The following is a 21,842-nucleotide window of genomic DNA, read 5'->3' as shown; positions in this document are numbered from 1 at the left end:
AAAGTGGAAATCAGGTGCCCACACGTCCCCTTTTTGTGCCCGTTGTTCCACTAGGATAGAGTTTATTCCGCATATCCTGTTCGAATGTCCGGACTATGCTAAACCCAGGAGTTTTTGGCTCAAACCCCTTTGTCGCAATATGGGTACGCGTAGTTATCTGGTAGCCCTTCGCATCCTAATGACGGACACTTCCCCCCCCCCCCCATTGTTTGTGGTGTAGCCAAATTTTTAAAGCATTTTTGGTTGATCCGATGCAAGAGATTGTCAATAGCGGTTTAATTCGTTTTAGCTAATTTATTCTGGCATTACATGTCCTTTTATCTCTCTTAAATGTACATTTAATATTGCTTCTTAAAAATGTTTTTTCTAGTTTTGTAAATGCTGTATTCTGTGTACGCTTACAAGATATCTTGCATATCGAATAAAAGCTTCAGCCAATCTATTAAAAAAGAAAAAAGAAAAAAACATGGACTGAGTTCAGATTTTATCTTGTGTGACAATCAAATGCAAGTTTTTTTCTTTCTTCTTGCACTGGTATGAGATTTCGTTTTTTCAACGAAATGACACTCTTTTGCCTTCCTGTTTTAAAGAGAAAATTAACACAATCAATGTAAATCTTTGACATTGTGGATCGGAGCACTGGACAATAGTATAGGGTTAGAGTCTCTGTTTCCTTTTCCTTCACTGCAACCACAGCAAAGCCTAATATGACCCACCCAACAACGTTAAGGGAGACCAATCGACACACAATGTAATATCAGGGTAGTACTTGTCTTTTCTATCTATATTGCAAATGATCATAACACTGTCATCCGAGGAAGGGTGTTATAAGTGGCTTTAGAATAGGAGGTGACGAGTTAGGAGCAAGGAATGCCACAGATATAGAAAACTTACTGGGGTAATTCTTTTTTCCTGAGGGATGTCAGTGGAAAGTCCATGATGACCTAGAAGGGCAAAAGAGAAGACACCATTAACGTTTTTACTACCAACTTACTATACTGGAGTTCTTTCACCCCCTCCCTGGACAAATATAACATTTTGTTTATTTTATTTGTTTGTAATATATGAATTAAAACCACGATATGCAAAAACAATGCATCAAAACCTTTAAGATTTAATGTATGGTGCTATTTGTCTAGCAAAATTCGGTAGAGGTTGTTCTTGTACACATATAAGTGGCTTCTCTCAAGGACAGGCACCATCCAGTTGGGCTTTACGCCAGTGCTCCACTCAGTTTCTATGAGCTGCTGCACAAGAAGCCTGAGAACAAGAGCAGTAGCAAAGAGAATAGGCCAGATCCACAGTGTGATCCAATGTCAGATGACTGTTTGTTCACCTCTAGTAAGGGCTCAGTTTAGTCCTTTAGGTTGGAATGACCCTGATTGACCATAGAACTAAACGTAAGGCATAGGACCATTTCAATTGGGTCTCAGACCAGATTTTTGCTATCTTATTTTTAAGTGTGCTAATATTGCGCTCAACTTTCCGTCTCCTGAACTACCACTGAAATTTAATGTGTTCCACAGTTGCTAGAAAGGTGCTGTGTAATAGCGAATTGTTGAGTGAGTTCCCTGAGTAGGCTGTTATCCATGGTTATACCATTTGCTCTTGCACATGGATATGAATCCCTCCCCCAGGAAATATACTATCACAAGAGCGTAAGTGTCAGGTCTGTCAGATTGCAACCACTAACATGCTCAATCCGGCCAGCAGCGGCAATAAAGAGCCGACCATCCAACCACTCTCCTTTGCATTCCCTCTGAGGAGCAAATGAATATCTATCGACCAGGAAGAAATACCCAGGGGAAAGGTGGAGTGGAGAAAATCATAAACGCAGCGTATGTATCCTGGATGACATCTCTGTCAGACCCCTGGCAGGAAACCACTAACCTGCCAAGCCGGATACAGCAGGAGTGAGGAACGATGTCAAGTAACCCTGCCCCAAATCTTGTGTGTTTTGCTGTTCACCCTATGTGGGAAGGGTATTGCCAGACGTGGGTCCCTTGCTCACTAAGTCGCTGGAGTCAAGCTATCCTGGCTGAAGACGGCTGATAGCCAGAAACCGGTCCTAGGATGCTTGATTCTGGTCCAGGAAAGACAAGGCTTGGCAGTTCGGGCTGCACTGTTCCCATGAGACACAGGGTCAAGACTGATTTGCATATGTCCATGTCTGAACTGGGGTGGCTTGGTGACCAAAATAACGATGGATTAAACCCAGATCTGTGACTGGGGGTGAATTTTTTGCCATTGCACAACATTCCGTTCATCATCTTGTGTGTTTTGCTGTTCACCCTATGTGGGAAAGGTATGCCCAGACGTGGGTCACTTGCTCACTAAGCCGCTGGAGTCAAGCTATCCTGGCTGAAGACGGCTGATATCCAGAAACCTGTCCTAGGATGCTTGATTCTGGTCCAGGAAAGACAAGGCTTGGCAGTTCGGGCTGGTTCCCATGAGGCACAGGGCCAAGACTGATTTGCATGTGGGTTTGTCTGAACTGGGGTGGCTTGGTGACCAAAATAACGATGGATTAAACCCAGATCTGTGACTGGGGGTGAATTTTTTGCCATTGCACAACATTCCGTTCATCATCTTGTGTGTTTTGCTGTTCACCCTATGTGGGAAAGGTATGCCCAGATGTGGGTCACTTGCTCACTAAGCCGCTGGAGTCAAGCTATCCTGGCTGAAGACGGCTGATATCCAGAAACCTGTCCTAGGATGCTTGATTCCGGTCCAGGAAAGACATGGCTTGGCAGTTCGGGCTGGACTGTTCCCATGAGGCACAGGGTCAAGAGTGATTTGCATATGGCCATGTCTGAACTGGGGTGGCTTGGTGAGCAAAATAACAATGGATTAAACCCCGATCTGTGACTGGGGGTGAATGTTTTGCCATTGTGCAACATTCTGTCCATCATCTTGTGTGTTTTGCTGTTCACCCAATATGGAGCAGCCCTTGAGGATATGATTGTCACTCAACAGACGACTCTATAACAGGGGAAAGAGTTAAGTTACTGTTATATAAATCCTGAGGAAGCACTTACGTTGCAGTTTTGCTGCACTCAGCCCAAAGAAGGTCACAAAAGCCAAAGATAAATCAAAAATGAAACAACTTGCTGTCATAAGTAAATGTTTAGCGTCTGCACCTTGTCCTGCAATTCCAAGAGCTTCCTATTAGAATACAAAACAGAGTACTTAGCTGAGGGTAGGTTCTGCTCGTTAGGGAAGGTGAGTAGTTTAGTACAGGCTTCGCCACAGCATTGAAAGCGCTCCTGCGCGGTGTCCGATATTTCCCCCCAGCTGGAGGAAATAATTGCCCACACAAAAGACGAAAGACGAGCCTTTCAAAATGGCTCCGTAACGCATACAGGGGCATATTACCAAGGAATAGCGATATTTATCGCAAAATGCTCTTAGCGCATTTTTTTTTATCGCTGCCTATCGCTGGATATGTTAGCGGAGAAAACATGCTATTAGCAACGTTTTCCTCCATTGTGCTCAAATATCTAGCGATAGCGGCAAAATGCGTGAATATCGCTGAGAATACAGCGATATTCACGCATTAGCGACGAAATGCTCTTAGCCATGTTATCCACCTCCCATTGGATAACATGGCTAAGAACTGGTCTGGGCAGGTGTTAGCATTTGGAGATTTTCGCGCTTAGCGCAAATATTTCCATTGCTACGCCTGCCCTGTTAATAGGCGATAGCGACGTTAGCGACTGCTTTCAGTCGCTAACTGGTTGGGTACGCCCACTTTGCATGTCATTAGCGATAGACATCGTTGACATGCAAAGCGGGCCCCAAACCGCAAGCTATCGCCTAAAAGCTGTCGCTAACATCAGTTAGCAACAGCTTGCCAATAGGGCAATAGAATTATCGCTTCTTAGCGATCGAAAACGGCCGCTAAACCGGCAATAATTGCCTATCGCCCTGCTTGATAATATGCCCCACAGTTCTTCTGACTGAATGCATCTCCTTTGATGCACTCGAAACGGATAAAAGGAAAACTAAGGTGGGATCTGAGCCTTTCAAGCGGCTCGCTGACGAGCGTCCGCTCGTAAAATAGAATTAGAAAAAGCCCAGTGGGCAAGGCGAGTCCACACACCTGGGTTGAGCTGAGTAATGGCTCCTAGACGCGCTCCAGCGCGTTCAGAACGATGACGCTCTCAGGTAAACGCTGCAGTTGTGCACAATGCGTGCGTGTGTACTTGACTCCGGGCGGATTTCCATCTAGGTGAAGGACAAGAGAGGAAACTCCATAGCGATGACAAAGAATGCAGGTCAGGATTCCAGGGAAATGTGTGATTGACAAGCACCGGGCAGCCTATGGGCGGTGCTTATGTAGGCTTCCTGGTCATAAGCCATGTGATGGGTCCCACAGGTTTATGGGAAATGTAGTTCTAGGGGAAAGAAGCAATCACTCACACACACACTCATGCCTAATGTGTCCCCAACCGCTATCTACACTTGGACGTGGCACTCGCCTTCTGTATATTTGGTAAGTAAAGGGACGCTTAGCATCTGGAAGGACCAACCCTGAATGGTGCGACCTGTAGTGAAAGGGACAGGGGCAGGAGAGAGATTAATATCCAAACACTCTTCACTAAACTCCCTGTAAAACTAAAAGCAGTTATTCCCGCACATTCAGTACTCACATCAGAAGCATATCTAGGCTATCAGTCTTGATATAGGCAGAGACAAAGTTCAGTTTTCACTCCTTCTCCGGTGCGCATCCAAATATAGATATAGGGGGACCCTCTTCCATGAATCTTAAAATAACTAACTTCCAAGTGGCAATATAAATGTACAAGGAGGTAAGAAACAACCTAAATGTCATGTAGCTCAGACATCCTTCCTCATCCAACTATAGATATAGAGGACCCTCTTCCATAAATCTTAAAATAACTAACTTCCAAGTGGCAATATAAATGTACAAGGAGGTAGGAAACAACCTAAATGTCTGGTAGCTCAGAGATCCTTCCTCTCTGGAGAAATGGCACCTAAATTACAAAATAAATGTATCGATGTATGGATGAACAAGAAAAGGTCCCACAGCAAATCAGCTCTTTAAAAAAAACCTCCCCTCATTGTGTGTCGTAATGTGCGCCTAGATATCAAGAAAATTGTTAGAAATAAAAAGGCAGAATATGCCAGCCTTTCATAACATGGCATGTCTCTAATTGCAATGTTCTTTTATAGAATTGTTTTATAGAATTGTTTGTCCTGAAGAAGGTGTTATCACCGATTCACCGAAACGCTGCGTCGACTACAAGAACAACTGTGACATTCGTGATAAAATGTTTTTTTAAATAAATTGTGATTTTTAACTGCTTTTAACGAATAAGAAATTGTGTATTTGGGCACATTTATTGTATAAACTACTTGTTTTTATATCTGAATTGTAATAAATTGTATATTTTTATAAGAGACACATCCTTTATGGTTTACATTTTTTTCAACATTTGTTTATGTTTACATGGTATACAGTTTAAGCTAGACCTGGTACTTAGAGGAATATGTGAATTACACTTGGGTTTTTTCCTTTTTGAGCTGATTTGCTGTGGGACCTTTTCTTGTTCCTCCTAATTAGACTCCTTGTCCCCTATTTAACTATAGAGGAGGCCTCCCTTCCTTTTTCATCGATGTATGGATGCACACTGAATAGCACTTATTGGTGTGGCATAACTCCATCCAAGAGTGTGCTTCTCCTTCGGATGATGCGGAGTTGTGGCAATAGCATCCAAAGAGGGTTTTAGGGGCATCTGACCAAAGGGAAGGCTGACCCCCAGGAAGATTGAGAGGGTGATGCAGTCCAACAACTGCCATTTTGTGTTGGTCTCTATATTAGACCAAAAGTAGCCCAACTTATATTTAGGGGTATAGTTTGGGCTACCAGCCACTATTTTAGGTTCAGGTGACCTAGTGGCTAGTAGCTTTTGTCAGTGGTAATCTTTGTCTGTCAAAGGTTATATTTTGACTAATTGGCGAGCTTTGTCTAGCGGCGATTGATGTACATTTAGTACTTACCAGGGCCGATAGGAACAAGATGGTGGCAGAGCCTTTTGAAGGAGGCTGGGAGGATGGACCTGGTGGTGAGGGAAGCATTTCCCACCACAGCTCACCCACCTCGCCGGGCCTCTGCGGGGCGTAGTGGCCCACCAGCAGCCTTCCCTGCGCTGTGGGCCATTCCTATGGGCACCGATTGTCCTTTTGTTTTCCAGTGGTGTGGTACCGCATAATGGCAACTAGATGGCACAGCCGCTCTTTGCATTGTGGTCCGCGGCCTCACTTTTCATTGATTCAGCTTCCTTTGATTCTGCTGGTCACTGTCTACACACAGGCGCTGCCTTTTATTGGCTGTGCAGCCTTGCCCTGGTTCCGTGTACTCTCTCCTTGTTGGGCCTTCACCAATCACTGGGATCTAGGCCTGCTGCTGCCGACATATTGCAGCATGGGCACCACCAGGCCTCTCCCTCGCTGGTTGCGTCCATTAGTGGCCAAGAGTGGGGCTCATGGGGGTCTTGGGGGCAGCCGAGCGTTGGGAGGTCTGCCCCCGGGATGTTTGGGGAATGGGAGCGGCACGGGACTCTGCTCCCCCCCTTTTGGGCTGATTGGGCTTTTTGGGCTGGTTGGGCTTTTTGGGCTGGTTGGGCTATTTTTTAGATATATCAACAACAGGGGGGGAACCTTAGTAGACGATATTTAACGGGGTCCAGTGTACGTGTCCGAGAGACTGGTAGCACAAGAAGGTACAAAGTTCCTCAGTGGAGGTGACAAAGGAAGAGCAAGAGTGTGGAGCGTGGAGCGTGGAGGATGAAGAAAAAAGAAAAAGAAGGGGAAATTCATTTATTGGAACTAAAACGCTCACACACCCCAAGGGATATTTATTCCTCCGTTTAGTGTGTCCCTGTCACAATTTTGAGTATTTCCGGTAGCTGGTCTCCAGCTTTCTAGAATTTTTTCTTTGGTGACCTGGTGGCTGGGAGCATTTAGTCAGGAAATGTTTTATTTTAGTCAGGGAAATTTTTGCGCTGAAGTTTAGTTATTTTTGGCTTGTTATGGTAGAGTTTTCAAGTGTCTTCTATGGCATCAGGAGATTTTAGGGGCTCTAAGCGCTTCGGCTTCTGGACGGAGCAGGTCACAGGGGATTTATTAATTGGCGACATAACAGCGGCGGTGGCTGCTTGCACGTCGTAAACGCCTAACAATGAACCCGGTTTTGGAGCAGGACCGCCTGCCGTCTAGAAAAGCGGCCCCAGTTTGGCATATCATGTCCGGTGGCGAAGGCAGCGGGGGCGAGGTAAGCGGGGGTGGGGTGGTGTCATTGGGTGGCAGTTTTGTAGGGGAGGGGGAATGGGCCCAGTTTGGGGGGTCGGGGGAGTTTCAGCCTCAGGGGTTTCTCCTTAGCAGGTCCTGAAAGGGGGAGAGGGTGAGGTGAGGCCTTTTGGATTTTCAGAGGGGGATTTGGTTCCGGTGGCAGGGGTGCACGCTTGGGAGAGCATTGATCCTCTTTTATTCTTAGATGAAAGGGGTTTAGGGGCTCTGGGTTTGGGGGGCTACAGGTACCTTAGTTACCCTCCACCAGAGTGAGCCCCCCTTAAGGGCTCAGTTCAGCATTTCAGTCATTGTGATGAGGAAGTGAGGTTGGGGTCTTTTGGGTTGGTTAGGGTGAGAGTGGAGAGGGGAGTTTGTCACGTGGGGGCCCCCCATGCCTGTTTTTTTCAGGATGTTTGTGTAGAGTGGGGATGTGACGGAGGGGGACCCCTCCCCCTCCGCCGCCCTCCCGGGTAAGTACGGTGAGTTATGGCTCTGGGGGGCAGGGTGCTGATTGGTTTTTTCGCGGGTGGTCCTTGGGTCAGGGAAGATTGCAGGCCAGTTAGTTTTTGGGCACTCCCAGCACTCCAGTCCAAATTTATTTTTCATAGGTTGAGGAGCGTCGTAGGTCGGTAGACTCGGTATGGTGAAGTGCGGCCCCAATGCATCGAGGAGAAAGGAGGGTGGAGCCTTGCGCAGCACATTCCGTACCGGCGGGGGAGCCCTGCGCCGCCAACACACGAAGGTCAGGCGCGACCTCGCGGGCCCCAACGTAAAACAGGACTCAGTCAGCAGAGCGAAGTGCGGCCCCAATGCACTGAGGAGATGGGAGGGTGGAGCCTTGCGCGGCACATTCCGTACCGGCGGGGGAACCCGGCACGGCCAGTATACGAAGGTCAGGCGCGACCTTGCTGGCCCCAGCGAAAAACAGTACTCAGTCAGCAGGGCGAAGTGCGGCCCCAATGCAATGAGGAGAAGGGGGGGTGGAGCCTTGCGCGGCACATTCCGTACCGACGGCGGCATGGTCAGCAAACGAAGGTCAGGCACGACCTTGCTGACCCCAACGTAAAACAGACGCTGCAGTCACCGCAGGGGGGAGTACCGGCGTGTAAAGCGGCTCCCCCGCCAGGAGTATTTTCACAGGCCGCTAGGGCTGGTGTAGGCAATGTGGGGTTGGCTGAGGCCCGCAGTGTGGGTTTTATGATGGATCCTATACAGATAGAGGAATCGTTTGTACTGTATTATGATGACTTCCCTGAGGAAGGGGAGTGGAGGGACAATGAGGAAGGGGGTTACTTTCTCATGTGTCTCCTAGATTTTTACAGGCACCAGAGGCAGTGCAGCCCAGGAGGGCAGTGGTGTTGGGGCCCGGATGAGAGCGCGGCCCTCGGTGAGGGTTCCTCAGACGGTGCACTTGTTTGAACAAATGGCATAGAGATCGGCGCCTGGTCGAGCAGCCTTGTTAGAGCCAGGTGAGAAATTTGTACTACGGGCCAACCCACCAATGGGCAAAGGGTGACGTTGTTTGGGAGGAGCCGGGTGGTAAGCTCCATATGGGTAAATATATTGGAGACCGAGCGGAGTGAGAAGGTTGTTCCATGGGCCAAACCAAAAATGGTGTCGGTGGAGACAAAGGGTGACGATGTATGGGAGGAGCCGGGTGGTAAGCTCTACATGGGTAAATATATTAGAGTCCGAGGTGTGGGGACTGGTGAAGTGGTGGCATCAGGCACTAAAGTGGAGAGTGGCATGACTACTGGACAGAGTGGCCAGGTAAAGAGCCTTGCAGAGTAAAGAGCTAAAGTTTAATAAAAACCTCCTGTACATGGGTGTAGCAAAAAGCCCCCAGGTACACATTTGATGTTGGCCACGAAAGAGCACGTTTGAAGGGGGGGAATACATTGAAATGTTGAAGCTACTTCACAAGGAGATACGGTCCAAGGAAGGGTCTAAGGAAGAGAGGTATGAGCTGGCCGAGCGGCTAACGGTGCCGTTGACAAATGTAAACTGGAAGGCCTATACTTACCGTAAGTGGTTACCTGTAGGTGCCGGCCCCTTCAGGGAAGGCCTACCCGGGGAGGTGTGGGTAGGACAATAGCTACACAGTCAGGATCAGGAGCGTGAGGGGAGTTTTTATGAAGGCTTGGGCACAAGGGAGTATGGTAAGTTCATACCCGGGTTCTCTCAATGCGGAAGGAAACACCGCTTGGTTAGGTGTTGGGGAGGCAGGGCGCAAGGAAACCAGCAGGGGCACCGGACAGGTGCTTGCACATCTGGGCCTCCACAACAATCCCCGGGTGGTAGGGGCGGTAAGGAATTTCAGGGTCATGGGCCCAAAAGCTTTTACACCAGTCAGACTAACAGCTTTGGCGTCAGAGTCTGGGGAAGATGAGGGTTTGGAAGCAGAGCAGGTCCTGTTGGAGAGTTTTGAAGAGGGGTTTCGTTGGGATTAAAAGGGGCCTCAGCAGAGGCGGTGTCCAAACAATTTCGAAGTCAGCATTTTAACATATGGCAGGGTTGCAACACAAGTTGGACAAAGAAATCCGTGAAGGAGGGTTGGCAGGTCCTTTTGATGGCTGCCCAGTGAATGATTTGATTTGTTTCTTCGATTCGGAGGGGTGTTCCCAAAGAAGAATGGGGTCAGTATGGACTAAGACGACACCTATCGTGGCTTGAGGAGTTTTCAGTAAATATTTTCATGGATGAGGAGGCAGCCCCAGTGTCATATTTCCCAGTTTAAGTTGCTATGCCATTGGTTGTGACCGGGGTGCACTTACAGATATGGCGACAGGCGTCATAAAATCTTCATTTCACTTGCTTCCCGTACATCCGGATGATTGAGGTCTTCTTAGATTCCAGTTTGAAGGACGGTGGTATGTGGATAGGGCATTTCCGATGGGTTGTTCAATGTCTTGTGCTTTGTTTAAGTGTTTTAGCACCTTTTTCAGGGGTATTTTACACAGCACACTGGTCCGAGGCTGGTAACACACTACTTAGATGTCTTCTTTTGTAGGTTCCCCGGGCTCCACTGAGGGCCATGTAGCACTAGACACTTTCCACAAGCTCTTGGGGGAGCTGGGGTTGGCCCTAAGCACCAGAGGAACAATGGGGCCATGTCGACCATGTCATTCTTAGGCATGGAAATTGACTTAGTAGGAATGCAGGTACAGGGGTCGGTTGATAAGAAACCGAAAATGTTGGTGTTGTTGGAAGGAAGGTGGGCAAGCATAAATTGACACCGAAGGACATCCAGTTTTTGTGGGGCTATATCAATGTTGCCTGTAAGGTAGTCAGGGCTGGTAGGACTTTTTTGCAGGAGATTGGGTAGGGCGATGTCAGGTCATTAGCTGCCTCTCCACCATATCCGCTTGTTGGCTGGTGTGTAGGTGGATCTGCGCATGCGGAGGTCAATTTTGCATTCCTTTGACAGATTACTATGGGTTCGAAACAATGACTTTCAGTTGGATGTTCAAATATTTTCAGGACCGGCAGGTGGCGATGGGTGTGGCATATTCTGACAAGGCAGTTGGTTTTCGGTGTCGTGTCTGAGCGGTGGTATTTTGGTGGGAGGGGCATCGACGTTTTTGAGCCTTTTCCTGTGCTGGTGGCATTGTCGCAGTGGGGTGAGGAAGCGGCACATTAGAAAGTTTGGTTCAGGATTTACATCTTGGCAGTGGTGGAAATTATCAACAAGCAGTCGGCTAGGGTTGTGCAGTTTGTGAATTGGTTGCAGGTTTGTTCTTGGCTGCTTTAGGCTTGACTTGGCATTCTGGGCACTTTTTATTGCTGGTGTGAACTGGGAAAATTGCTGCTGCTTGGTCTCATTCGCAGAGGAGGGGATTCTGTGGACTGGCCATGTAGGTGGATAGGATTCCGATCGCAATACCGGAACAGCTGTGGTATGTATACAATGCAGGGTCTTTCAGCTGGTGGTAGGTCCTACCTGCGCAGTTCTTTCTCTGGCCTGGAGACAATTTATGGCATCTGGTGCTTGTCAGCGGGAGGAGTCAAGGGGGTGATCAGGGGATGTTTTCCAGTTTAGGGGCGTTGCCTGTATTTTGCAGGGAGGGTTTTTGAAGTACGCTTGTTTTATGAACAGACTTGTTTTCTTCTGGGGCCTTTTGGCTATCCGAGCTCTTAGGTTATATGTTTCACCTAGGTGTCTCCTGGCAGGAGGTTTTTCTTAGACCTGTTTCATATGTCTGGAGAGGGTTAGGTGGGGCTGCAGTGCGCAGGTATGTGGTTTTTTGTTGGCTTGGGCTCTGGGACGTGTGGCTCTTCCCTGTGTGAAAGATTTCTCTGGGCAGGGGTTTGTTCTGGCACATTAGGGTGGCAAAGGGGTGAATTGGTCCTAGGTTAACCCCGTTGCTGTGAGGTTTGCTGGCACTTAGGGTATTGGAAGTCTGCCCATGGGTTCGGAGCATAGCAGGCATTAGGTATTAGGGAGTCGGGCATTTACTGATTTTAGCAATGTGTTCTGGTCAGGGGGTGGGGGGGTAGTGTTTCTAGATACTTCATTTTCTGAACAATTTTAGTTTTCAGGTTCGGCCATAGTTGGAGGCTCCTGGGTGCCTGTTTTGTTACTGGAGGAGTCCTTGGTATTGGGAGTCTTGCAGGAAAGAGGGGCGTTTTTTGTGTTTATTGTGACTCTCTACATATTTTTTGCCACATGGCATTGTGTAGGAGAGGGGGACCTTGGGGGGAGCTAGCTGCTACCCTCTTAAGAAACGTTTTTAGGATTTTACGTACAGGTGAGTCATTCCATCGGTTGAGCGATGGCCAGGTGGGTTGTGGACTGGCCATTTGGGGCATCGGTTGGGTCTGTACACACGGCAATTGGAAGACTTGGAAGGAGTTTGTGCTGCCAGGACTTCTTTTTTCGACGCTCATGTGGCTGGCATTATCCCTTAATGGTAGGATGGTTTTTAAGGTTTTTAGTGGTTCCCCCTTTCTCGTCGGATCGGAGTGTTAGGTGCAGGTTTCTTTTGCAGAGTCTCGCTTGGTTCCCCGTTTCTGGGGGGCAGAAAAAAGGGGAGTCTACCCCCCCTTTTTTCTGGGTGGGGGTTGGCACTCAAGTTGACATGTTTTTGCCAAGTTTATTTGTTATTGACAGAGGCAATCCAGGCTGAAAGGGTACGGGCAGACAAGTTCACGAGGTAGGATCTTTAAGGTGCTTTAGAAAATTAGGTTAGTGACAGGTTAATAGTCGTAAAGGTTAAGGTTGAAAGGTCAAAGGTAAAATGGAAAAGTTCAAAGGGAAAGGTTAAAAGGTCACACCAAGGGTTCAAAAGTCAAAGGTCAAAGGCTGAAAGGTCACACCAAGGGTAAAGTTCAAAGTTCAAAACTGAAAGGTCACAGTAGGTGGTACTAAATGTCAGGTTTCAAATGTTGTGTGGGAGAACCTTAGGGGTGGGGGTAGCGTAACATAGGTAACCGCTTGTATAGTGAGGTTGTAGTTTTGTTAGGCATTAGGCCAAGGGCCTTGTAATTGTGATGTGCACCTGTTTAAAAAAAAAGCGGCCTTTTTCACACTATTTCGGTGTCAGTGTCTGTGTCGCTCCCCATGTTCCCCAAGGGGGTTTTGGGGGGCACCGAGCGTAGGGAGGTCTGCCCCCCGGGATGTTTGGGGAATGGGAGCGGCACGGGACTCTGCTGCCCCCCCACCCCCCCTTTTGGGCTGGTTGGGCTTTTTGGGCTATTTTTTAGCCCAAGGGATATTTATTCCTCCATTTTGTATGTTCCTGTCACAACTTTGAGTATTTCCGGTAGCTGGTACCCAGCTTTCTAGAATTTTTTCTTTTCCGCCCTCCCCCCCTTCCATTTTGGTCTGTTTCTCTGTTTCACATTTTATTTCTCGGCTAGCAATCTCGTTTTTTGGTTGGCTTTGTATTGGAACAGGTGTGCAGGGTATATATGTGTTGGTGTTAGGGTTGTCGCTTGAAGCAGGTGCAAGGGCGGTTGGCACTCAAGTTGACATGTTTTTGCCAAGTTTATTTGTTATTGACAGAGGCAATCCAGGCTGAAAGGGTACGGGCAGACAAGTTCACGAGGTAGGATCTTTACGGTGATAGTCGTAAAGGTTAAGGTTGAAAGGTCAAAGGTAAAATGGTGAAGTTCAAAGGGAAAGGTTAAAAGGTCACACCAAGGGTTCAAAAGTCAAAGTTCAAAGGCTGAAAGGTCACACCAAGGGTAACGTTCAAAGGTCTAAACTGAAAGGTCACAGTAGGTGGTACTAAATGTCAGGTTTCTAATGTTGTGTGGGAGAACCTTAGGGGTGGGGGTAGCGTAACATAGGTAACCGCTTGTATAGTGAGGTTGTAGTTTTGTTAGGCATTAGGCCAAGGGCCTTGTAATTGTGATGTGCACCTGTTTCAAAAAAAGCGGCCTTTTTTCACACTATTTCGGTGTCAGTGTCTGTGTCGCTCCCCATATTCCCCAACTAGGGCTGCTTCCTCAGTCCTGCCGGCCAGGCGCCCACTGAAGCCTCTGTCAGGGCACCATTGCCAACAGCCGCAACTTGACTCCAACCGGCGGGATGCCTCCTGCAGGACAGCTCTACTTCCTCCCCAGCACTGTAACTTTATTTTCACTCTGGCTGTGCAGCAGGGCACACCCTGCATCTGCTGTGACTTAAGGCGGGTACTACTTCCAGCTCTTGCTTCTTTTTTGTTTATTTCTGAGTGGCTGCCGGGCGCACACTGTCCCTGGATTACTCCTCACCTCCGCAGCAGCCTCTCTCACCTCACGGGCTGCGCGGGGGCCGGAGCTGCTGACGAACAGTCTGCTGCCTTGCTTCTAGTCAGGAAGTGGTCTGAGGCCCAGACCGACACCACCTCTTCTCGCCGGCATTCTTCTTCACTTATTCTGGGTTGGGGCACCATGGCTCACGCTTCAGGTGTCCCGCTCTCGTTCCCCTAGCTTGCATGTCACAGCGGCACCAGCCATGCCACTCACCATGGGGCACCAGCTTACTCTACACGGCGTTCTCCTGCTTGGTCGGTCGTCAAAACAGAGGCTGCAGGGCCTTTATTTCTCGGGCATCGTCAGCCTCTTATCTCCCCCTGCACTTTCCTTCCAGACCTTCATCGGTTCCGAGTGGGGTTCCGCCGCACTGCAGGCATCTTGTGCCATCTCCTTTCTCCTCACACGGGCTCTGCAGATGGCCGGTTTCAGCTCCTCGAGCTCTCGGGCTCCCCTCATGCCCTCGAGTCACCTGTTCGCCGAAGAGGTTGCGACGCGCGGACCACATGGCCAGCTTGCCCCTACGTGTTTCTGGGGGCAAACTCAGTGCACCGACACCGGCTCACCTTCTGTCTCGGTGTTGACAAGGGGGCCCTTGACACAGGCAATGCTTTCCCCCATTTCCACACACAAGGCAGCAGCACATGCGCGTCCAACCCGCTCGTTGCCAGTGTAATATGGTGGGGCCCTAGGCCCTCATGCATTTACAAAGATGACACAGACACTGAATATACTTAGAGGAACTGGCCCAGGGCACGTGCACCTGGCCTCTTTTATTAGCATGGTCACTTATCCTGTAACGCCCGTGTTGAATGGGTGTGGGGTGGAGTATGAGCCAGCCCTCGGAGTGGCTGGTACAAGGAAAGACTAGAACAGTGACCAGAAGGTCACTACAATATCTACCAATTTAAAAATCACCAAGCTGAAAATGTCATTACAATAGGCGCAGTGCCTGTTTTAGGTAGCATTTCTGAAATGGCAAATGCACTATCTCTGTTGTTAAATTTCTGAAACAACCATTTACGTGTAACATTATTTCCATCTTTTCTCATATTGTAATTTGCCAACATGCCCCTCAATCATCCTTCTGTGTATACGGAGCCTTTTCTGTGGAGTTTCAAAGCTAAGTTGCAGTGAAAACAGCAGAACATAATACTAAACCTAGGTGCAAGAAGCAGTACAAGACAGTGCTGGCTTTCTTTTCTAATTATCCTTACTTTAGTTACTGAGTTAGGAAATCATGCGGAAAACACCCCAAGGAGCAGTAAGGCCTGAAGGTTTGCAATACAAAAGACACACTAAAGTAAACTCAGAAAATCCGTTTTTTTATTTGTGCAAAGTTTATTAATTAGTGCAATGACTGAAATGATTTTTCTTGTATGGTGCTATGAGGACCTGACACAAAAACCCCCCTTCTGTGTCTTTTTGCGTTGCACAGCCAATGTACATAATGTACATAAGACATAAGCCTGTATGAAGTGTGACATATTTTCTTTCACAGGCAGCAGGGCGACGTTGATGGGTGTATGGCTGAACACTACAGCCCTCACCCCAGGTTACACGTAGTCCTCTCCCAGAGTGCCTGCCTGCGCTCTTCAGGATATTCAACTATTCAACTATTGTGTGATATTAACTATTGCATCAACAGCACCATTTCAGTCAGTCAGATGCAAAAGAGTTAATTTACCACATAATGCATATTTCACAGAAAGGGCTTTAGCATGGGTCCCTCCAACCTTGACAAATTTATAAAGTGTGCTTGTAGTATAGCCTCTTGCTAGACTCACCATGTGAACCGCCTTACCCTAAAATAAATGAACAGTCATTCTGTCATTTAACAAAGTTTTGGCTTACCTTGTCTGCTATATAAGCACTCTAATATAGGGTGTAGTAGTGTTCCAGGTAGCACCTTTTAAACCCTCCCCCACAATATATCTATGTTATATTTAATCATTGTAATATATATATATGTTAAACAATCAATTTTATTTATGAGACAGAATTTATAAAGGACATAAATCTGCATAGACAATGTTGTAGGAAGGGAAGTAACATTATTAAATTATGTAAATTACAAACACTATATTAAAGTAACTTGTAAATAAGCATGGGCGAATTTTGCGAATCTCGCGTTCGCGAATTTTGCGGATTTGCAAACTCGCAATCCGCAAAATCCGCGAATTCTCGCGATTTTTTTTTTTGTGTTCGCGCGGGTTTCTGCCAGTTCGCGAGGGTTTTGTACAATTTTGCAAACGCGAACTTACCTGTTGGGTCGCAAGTTTTGCGAACTTGTTGTTTCTACGTGTCCAGCCTGTTTGGGACACTCTTCTTCATCACTGCCACTCTCTGTCACCACTGCCACTCTCTGACTACTCATGCCACCCTCTGGCCCACCCATGCCACCCTCTGTTTCATCACAGCACCCTTTGGTTGTCCAGTGTACATTATTGTGGCAAAGCAAAGCACACCTTCCCTGCCTCAAGTGACCTGAATTAATTTGGGGCTGATTAATGTGTCACAGAATATTTTTTTAGCTGGCACCTGCTTCCTTAGTGCTTCCTGATTAGTGATCTTTTGCACTTGCTAAGTGCTTTCATTGTTGCAAAATTAGTTACAACACCTGCCCTGCCCCAACTGACAATAATGAATTAGGGGCTGATTAATGTGTCACTGGATTTGAACTTCCAGTTCCAGCCTGGCTCCTGCTTGTCTGCCTTAGCTGTAATTCAGGACCTTTGTGTAACTATTCTGAGGTTCAGAGCAGGGTCACATAATAGTTGCAAGTAGGCAACTGAACTCTGGAGGGGCCCCTCAGGAAGCACTACAGGAAATGGCTACTAATGATGAGCTTGAACTTTTGAACCTGGTAAGTAGTTTCAGTTTTGCTAAGATCGTATATCTGCAATTTAGCGCTTATTCGCGGGGCGCGAAGTTGAACTGGGAAACCGCGAACTCACGCGAACAGTGCGAGCAAGCCATAAAATCCGCTGCTTGCGGATTTGCGGATTTTGCGGAAAATTCGCGAATCTCGCGGATTGCGAATTTACCGAAAATCCGCAAAATCCGCGAGCGTAACGGATTTTCCGCCCATGCTTACTTGTAAATATATTACATAGGAAGACTACTTCAAATTGATATGCAGATGAGAATACACATAATTCTCTGATACTGAAAGCAAAGCATTGAAATGAATCAGTCGTGAATTTGACTCGTTGGAGGATAAGACTACTGACTACAATATGTTTTGCGATGCATATAATACCACTGGACCGCGCTTGTATGTCTGTATGAGAATTGGACAAAGACCTCTAGCAGTGATATTTTATAGATTCAAGTATTTGAATTACTGCTTGCTGCCAGATTAGTAATCCTCAGTAGTCAATTTTCAGCTCAGTGTTGAAATACAATAATTTAACTCTGCTTTAACCACACATTGTGGGGAGTCTCTCTACTTCAGGATGCGGTCTGATCTCTGGCCAGTGAGGTGAAAAGACTTTGAGCTCGAGTTCCCTTGAGACTTCCATGGGAATGGGGAAGGGGGTGATTGGTAAGCAGAGAGTTAAGACAGAGAAGCAAACATTTGCTGTACCTCTCCCAAGAAGCAATGTTTAATGTATACCATATCTAGTGGCCTTTTGTTCCAATTGTATTTATTGTTCAAAAAGTTATAGGCTGCTCTGGGTTTTGTTCTTTGTCCCAGTTCCTAAAAAACACAATCTTCAAATTTAGATAGAATTATAAACTAGATCATTTTAATTGTCTTTCATGTTTTGTGTTACACCAGCTTGAGCTTTAAACAATCAAAGTGCTATGTTTGTATAAACATTAGTCAAGACTGCACAGCCGAAATTAATTCCCCAATTCTCACTTTTCACAGTTTTGTGGAACCACAAAAACATAGTCATAAAACATTACAAGGATGTTGTTACACTATTCGCCTTGAACTTATCTTTCTGATTCCAAATCACAGAGGACTTTGCTCAGATGTAAAGCATCCTCATTTAATGATTTACAAATCACATAGGTTTTTAAGTTACCATACCACCTATGACCATCTTTCTTGCGCATGAGAGAGAAAAGACAACTTTCACCACATGTTTATTATGTCCTTGGCCAATATTCTGCAAGTCCAATTCTAAATGTCTGATCAAATGACTTTAGTTTACCACGTATGATCAGCTGATTGCATCCTGATATTTCTAAACATAAAATAGCTCAGTAATTTTTCATGATTCTTGAATTGAATAACATAAGGTAAGCATATAGTCACTTAACCTCAAATGGATAGAAATGGCGAACGGAGCAGTGAGAGTTGGCACAAGATGATTGTTTCTGCAAATGGTTTTATTGTGGCTAGGCTTCTCCGCCGATTCACTAAGTGAAGTACTGCCGCCGCATACTTCTTTTCAATTCATTTTATTATATTGCAGTGGCCACCGTCATTGTATCATCAATGGTGGCATCTAATTCAAAAGCTTTAAATTGTATTCCATTACTATGTCATTTCAGTCAGCATCAGGTATCTGATCCATATTACATGTTTTAGAAAATTAGAAATAATTTTGATTTATTCCCATTTAAAAAATATACAGATGACAATGGTAACTATTCAACAAGGTTCAACATCTCCGGCAACGAGACATTCGGTCTATTTATAAACAGAACCAACTGTGACGTAAAAGAATTGCAATTCTTGTCATCCTATATTGAGTCTAATATTAGGGAATTTGCGGCAATGTGAGCCATCTGGGAGAACTCTGTTGATTAAAAATATTATTCTAAACTTGATATTAATTTTCTGTAGAAGCACATCATGTTCTAATGATAAATAGGTGTATAGCTCAAAATCACTACAACTAATACACACAAATACTTCAAGTACAGAAAAGCAAAGAGACGTTTGGGAACAAAATAGTTTATTTCTGCTGTCAATAAATCTATAGTGTACAGTAGTCTTTACTAAATAAATTATATAATTTCTCTTTTACAAGCAATAAACTAAATCACAAATATTTCAGACAATGTATGTACACAACATAAGGCCTTGTTATAAATAGCTTTTTTCTTCATTTCACTGGTAAACAGTTAGAAAATATTTTCACAGAAGGTCCCACCCATAATGGATGTGCAGACATAGTATGCGAATCTTTGCATGAAATCAGTGTGCACCTCCAAGAGCATGACTTCAAGTGATTATTATTCTCAAAACGGATGAGTGAGTGGGAATTTCATTCACAACTGTTTCAGTGTATGTCCTCCTCTTCATTCAAAGGCAAGCCGATGACTGGTGTCGCGTGTGGCACGATCAGTAAGACATGCGCAGGAAATAGCTAAAGACTCTATTGGAAAATATCACTTTCAAGTCCCCTTTGTCCCTGAAAAAAAGTGATTGGCTGAAGCATAGAAAGCAGCATAAATAACAATCTCTGCAGTTCTTCATAGTCCAGCAAGCAGCAGCAAACAACAGTGAAGTCTGCAAGGTTATCCAGTAACATCTTCTAACTCCATCTCCTGTCCATGATCAGAGGAGCTTGCAATATTTTCGAAGGCAAGATTAAGGTCTCTCCATTATTACTCTTTGTATATAAGGCTCAGAGAACTCCCCTTGTTCCTAAGGGGCTCCTTCCACCATGGTTCATTCATGCCCACCATTGACTTGTTTCTTCTTTCCTTCACTAAAACAGAAAATAGTGCCCGTTAGATCAGTTTTCATAAACCGGCATTCACATTTTTTTGTTACTTCATACAATGTAGTGATTTTACATATGCTTCTCTTTCTTAAACTGTAAGGAACACAATTTACAGAGTACTGAATATGTTTCTTATACATTATTATTAATATTATCCTTTGAAGTATCAATTCTAATTATTCACAACTTTAACCTTTGAAGAATCAATTCTAGCGTGTCCTCAACTTTGGACAATTCTTCATATACTCCGCCTAAAGATCATTCAGTGAATATAGGTGACTGACTGTTGCTCTGACTCTCTTCTACTCGAGAACAGTGTCCCAAATGGACATCTGTTCTCAAGCCATACAGCAGCCACCATTACTACATTTGCTTCTTAACTGATTGTGCTATAAACAAGCTGATTTCAAAGTTGTATCTCAGACTATGAGATAAATGAACCATGACTATGGCCTGACTTACTCTCCGAAATTAATGATGGTGCAATGTAGCAGGTGACATCTGATTCACTTTTTTGTCAGTTTCCCTATCTTATGATTTAATGACAATGACGATGGTTTTGAGCTGGCCTCGGGTTAGTATTAATATATCCTTGCTCTTGTTAACCTGCTGTTATATATGTTAGAAAACATGATCTTGATTCGCTACACAAAGCCTTGATATTTATATGAATTCCGAAAATCATAAAAGTCAGCTTTCCTTTTTACATTCACAGCTAAGCAACCTTGGTCCAGATGTACTAACATGAAATTCACAAAAAGTGGTTGAAAATTGCTTACTGGCGTTTTGCAATTCAAGTGAGATTTTCTGAATCAACTTAAGTACTATTAGGTGGTTTTGCAAAATCACCATTCGCCGTGGGTTGCCATCAGCCTCACCTCATATATCATTACAAGGTGATCATAAATTGCAAATTTCTTCAACTTGATACCATCACAGGGATGGTGGCTTGCTTGCTTCCGTAGACCACCATGTCTCTCATCAAATTTAAATTAAGTAAACAGTTTTTTTTAATGCCGCCTGGTTATCCTTATAAAACATTTCTACGTTTAAAGAAATGGTGGACTAAGTGATTACCAATCTGTCTTCTGACTTAATTCTATCAGTGAAAACTTATTTATGGACATCGGAAAGGAGTTACTATTGGCTAGAGGAAATTGCTTTACGTGTGTGTGTGTGTGTGTGTGTCTGTGCAATATGCTTCATTTATTGGCAGCTTCTACACAATTGACCACAACTTCATGCTTCGCTCCTTGAATGAATGAAAGAGTTGGTGGCTGCCAACAGATCCTGACTGCTGCATGCACCTCATTACTTGAAGAGTAAAACTACCTCTAAGATTGAGATATTGTTTTTGGAACAGCAAGACACAGCTCTATTCCCATTTAAACAACAATTATTACTGGGCTCGTCCTCGTGTCCAAAGCATCAGGGGCCATATGATACAAGTACCCCGGAGGCGCAACAAGGGTTTGAGCTCGCTTTGCGCACCCTCTGGGCACTTTGGTATTACAGAAGAGGAAGCAGATGCCTGTGCGGTCTCTTCTGTAATACTGGTAGCGCTGGCGCACATAAAGCACCAGCACTATCTTCAGAGGGTGTTCCATCATTTAAATGTGGGCAAGCCCCATGCAAATGAAGGAATTCCTTTGCCTCTGTGCCGTAATACAGATGCGTGCGCAGAGGCCAAGAAGCTATCAGGTGGCGCACTGTTAGTGTGCCTCCTTGATGGCAACCCTCTGGAGGGGGAAAGGGGGTCCTATGGACACCCATACATCCCCTTGCATGCGGGTGCTGTCACTCACTGCACCCACCTGCAAGGGATCTCCATTGCCCCTGCAAAGTGGAGGTGGGTTGCCCCCTGCACTGTGAAAACATGGAGCGGCTTCAAAGCAGCCACTCTGTTTTTCACATGAATGTGCTGAGTTTGCGGCTGTCGTAGGTGCGATGCATTCATCATAATACTTACAACAAGGGGTGGTGAGGGACAAAGTCTCTGAATTAAGCAGAAAGCTCTCACCCAGTCAAGAGATCAGGGCTAGATCCAACACCGTTTTTTAGCTCACTGCACCATCCCAGTTTCAGAACCTGGCTGTATGC

The 21,842-nt window shown here is 45.7% G+C and overlaps 1 protein-coding gene across 1 annotated transcript in view; it reads right to left on the bottom strand.

Annotated features, from left to right (window-relative positions):
• Positions 1-18,951: 18,951 nt before the first annotated feature.
• PIP5K1B (phosphatidylinositol-4-phosphate 5-kinase type 1 beta) overlaps positions 18,952-21,842 on the bottom strand; it is a 412,487-nt gene continuing 409,596 nt past the window's right edge. The window contains exon 15 of the mRNA XM_086961234.1: positions 18,952-19,727. Coding sequence (XP_086817360.1) covers positions 19,725-19,727 — 3 coding nt within the window. The 3' untranslated portion in view covers positions 18,952-19,724. The remainder of the gene's footprint in view (positions 19,728-21,842) is intronic.

This window comes from Lissotriton vulgaris, chromosome 3_1 (genome assembly GCF_964263255.1).
Source record: "Lissotriton vulgaris chromosome 3_1, aLisVul1.2, whole genome shotgun sequence".
In the NCBI taxonomy this organism is placed as follows: Eukaryota; Metazoa; Chordata; class Amphibia; order Caudata; family Salamandridae; genus Lissotriton; species Lissotriton vulgaris.
The sequence above is the reverse complement of the archived record's forward strand: the minus strand, read 5'-3'. Positions and strand labels throughout refer to the sequence as shown.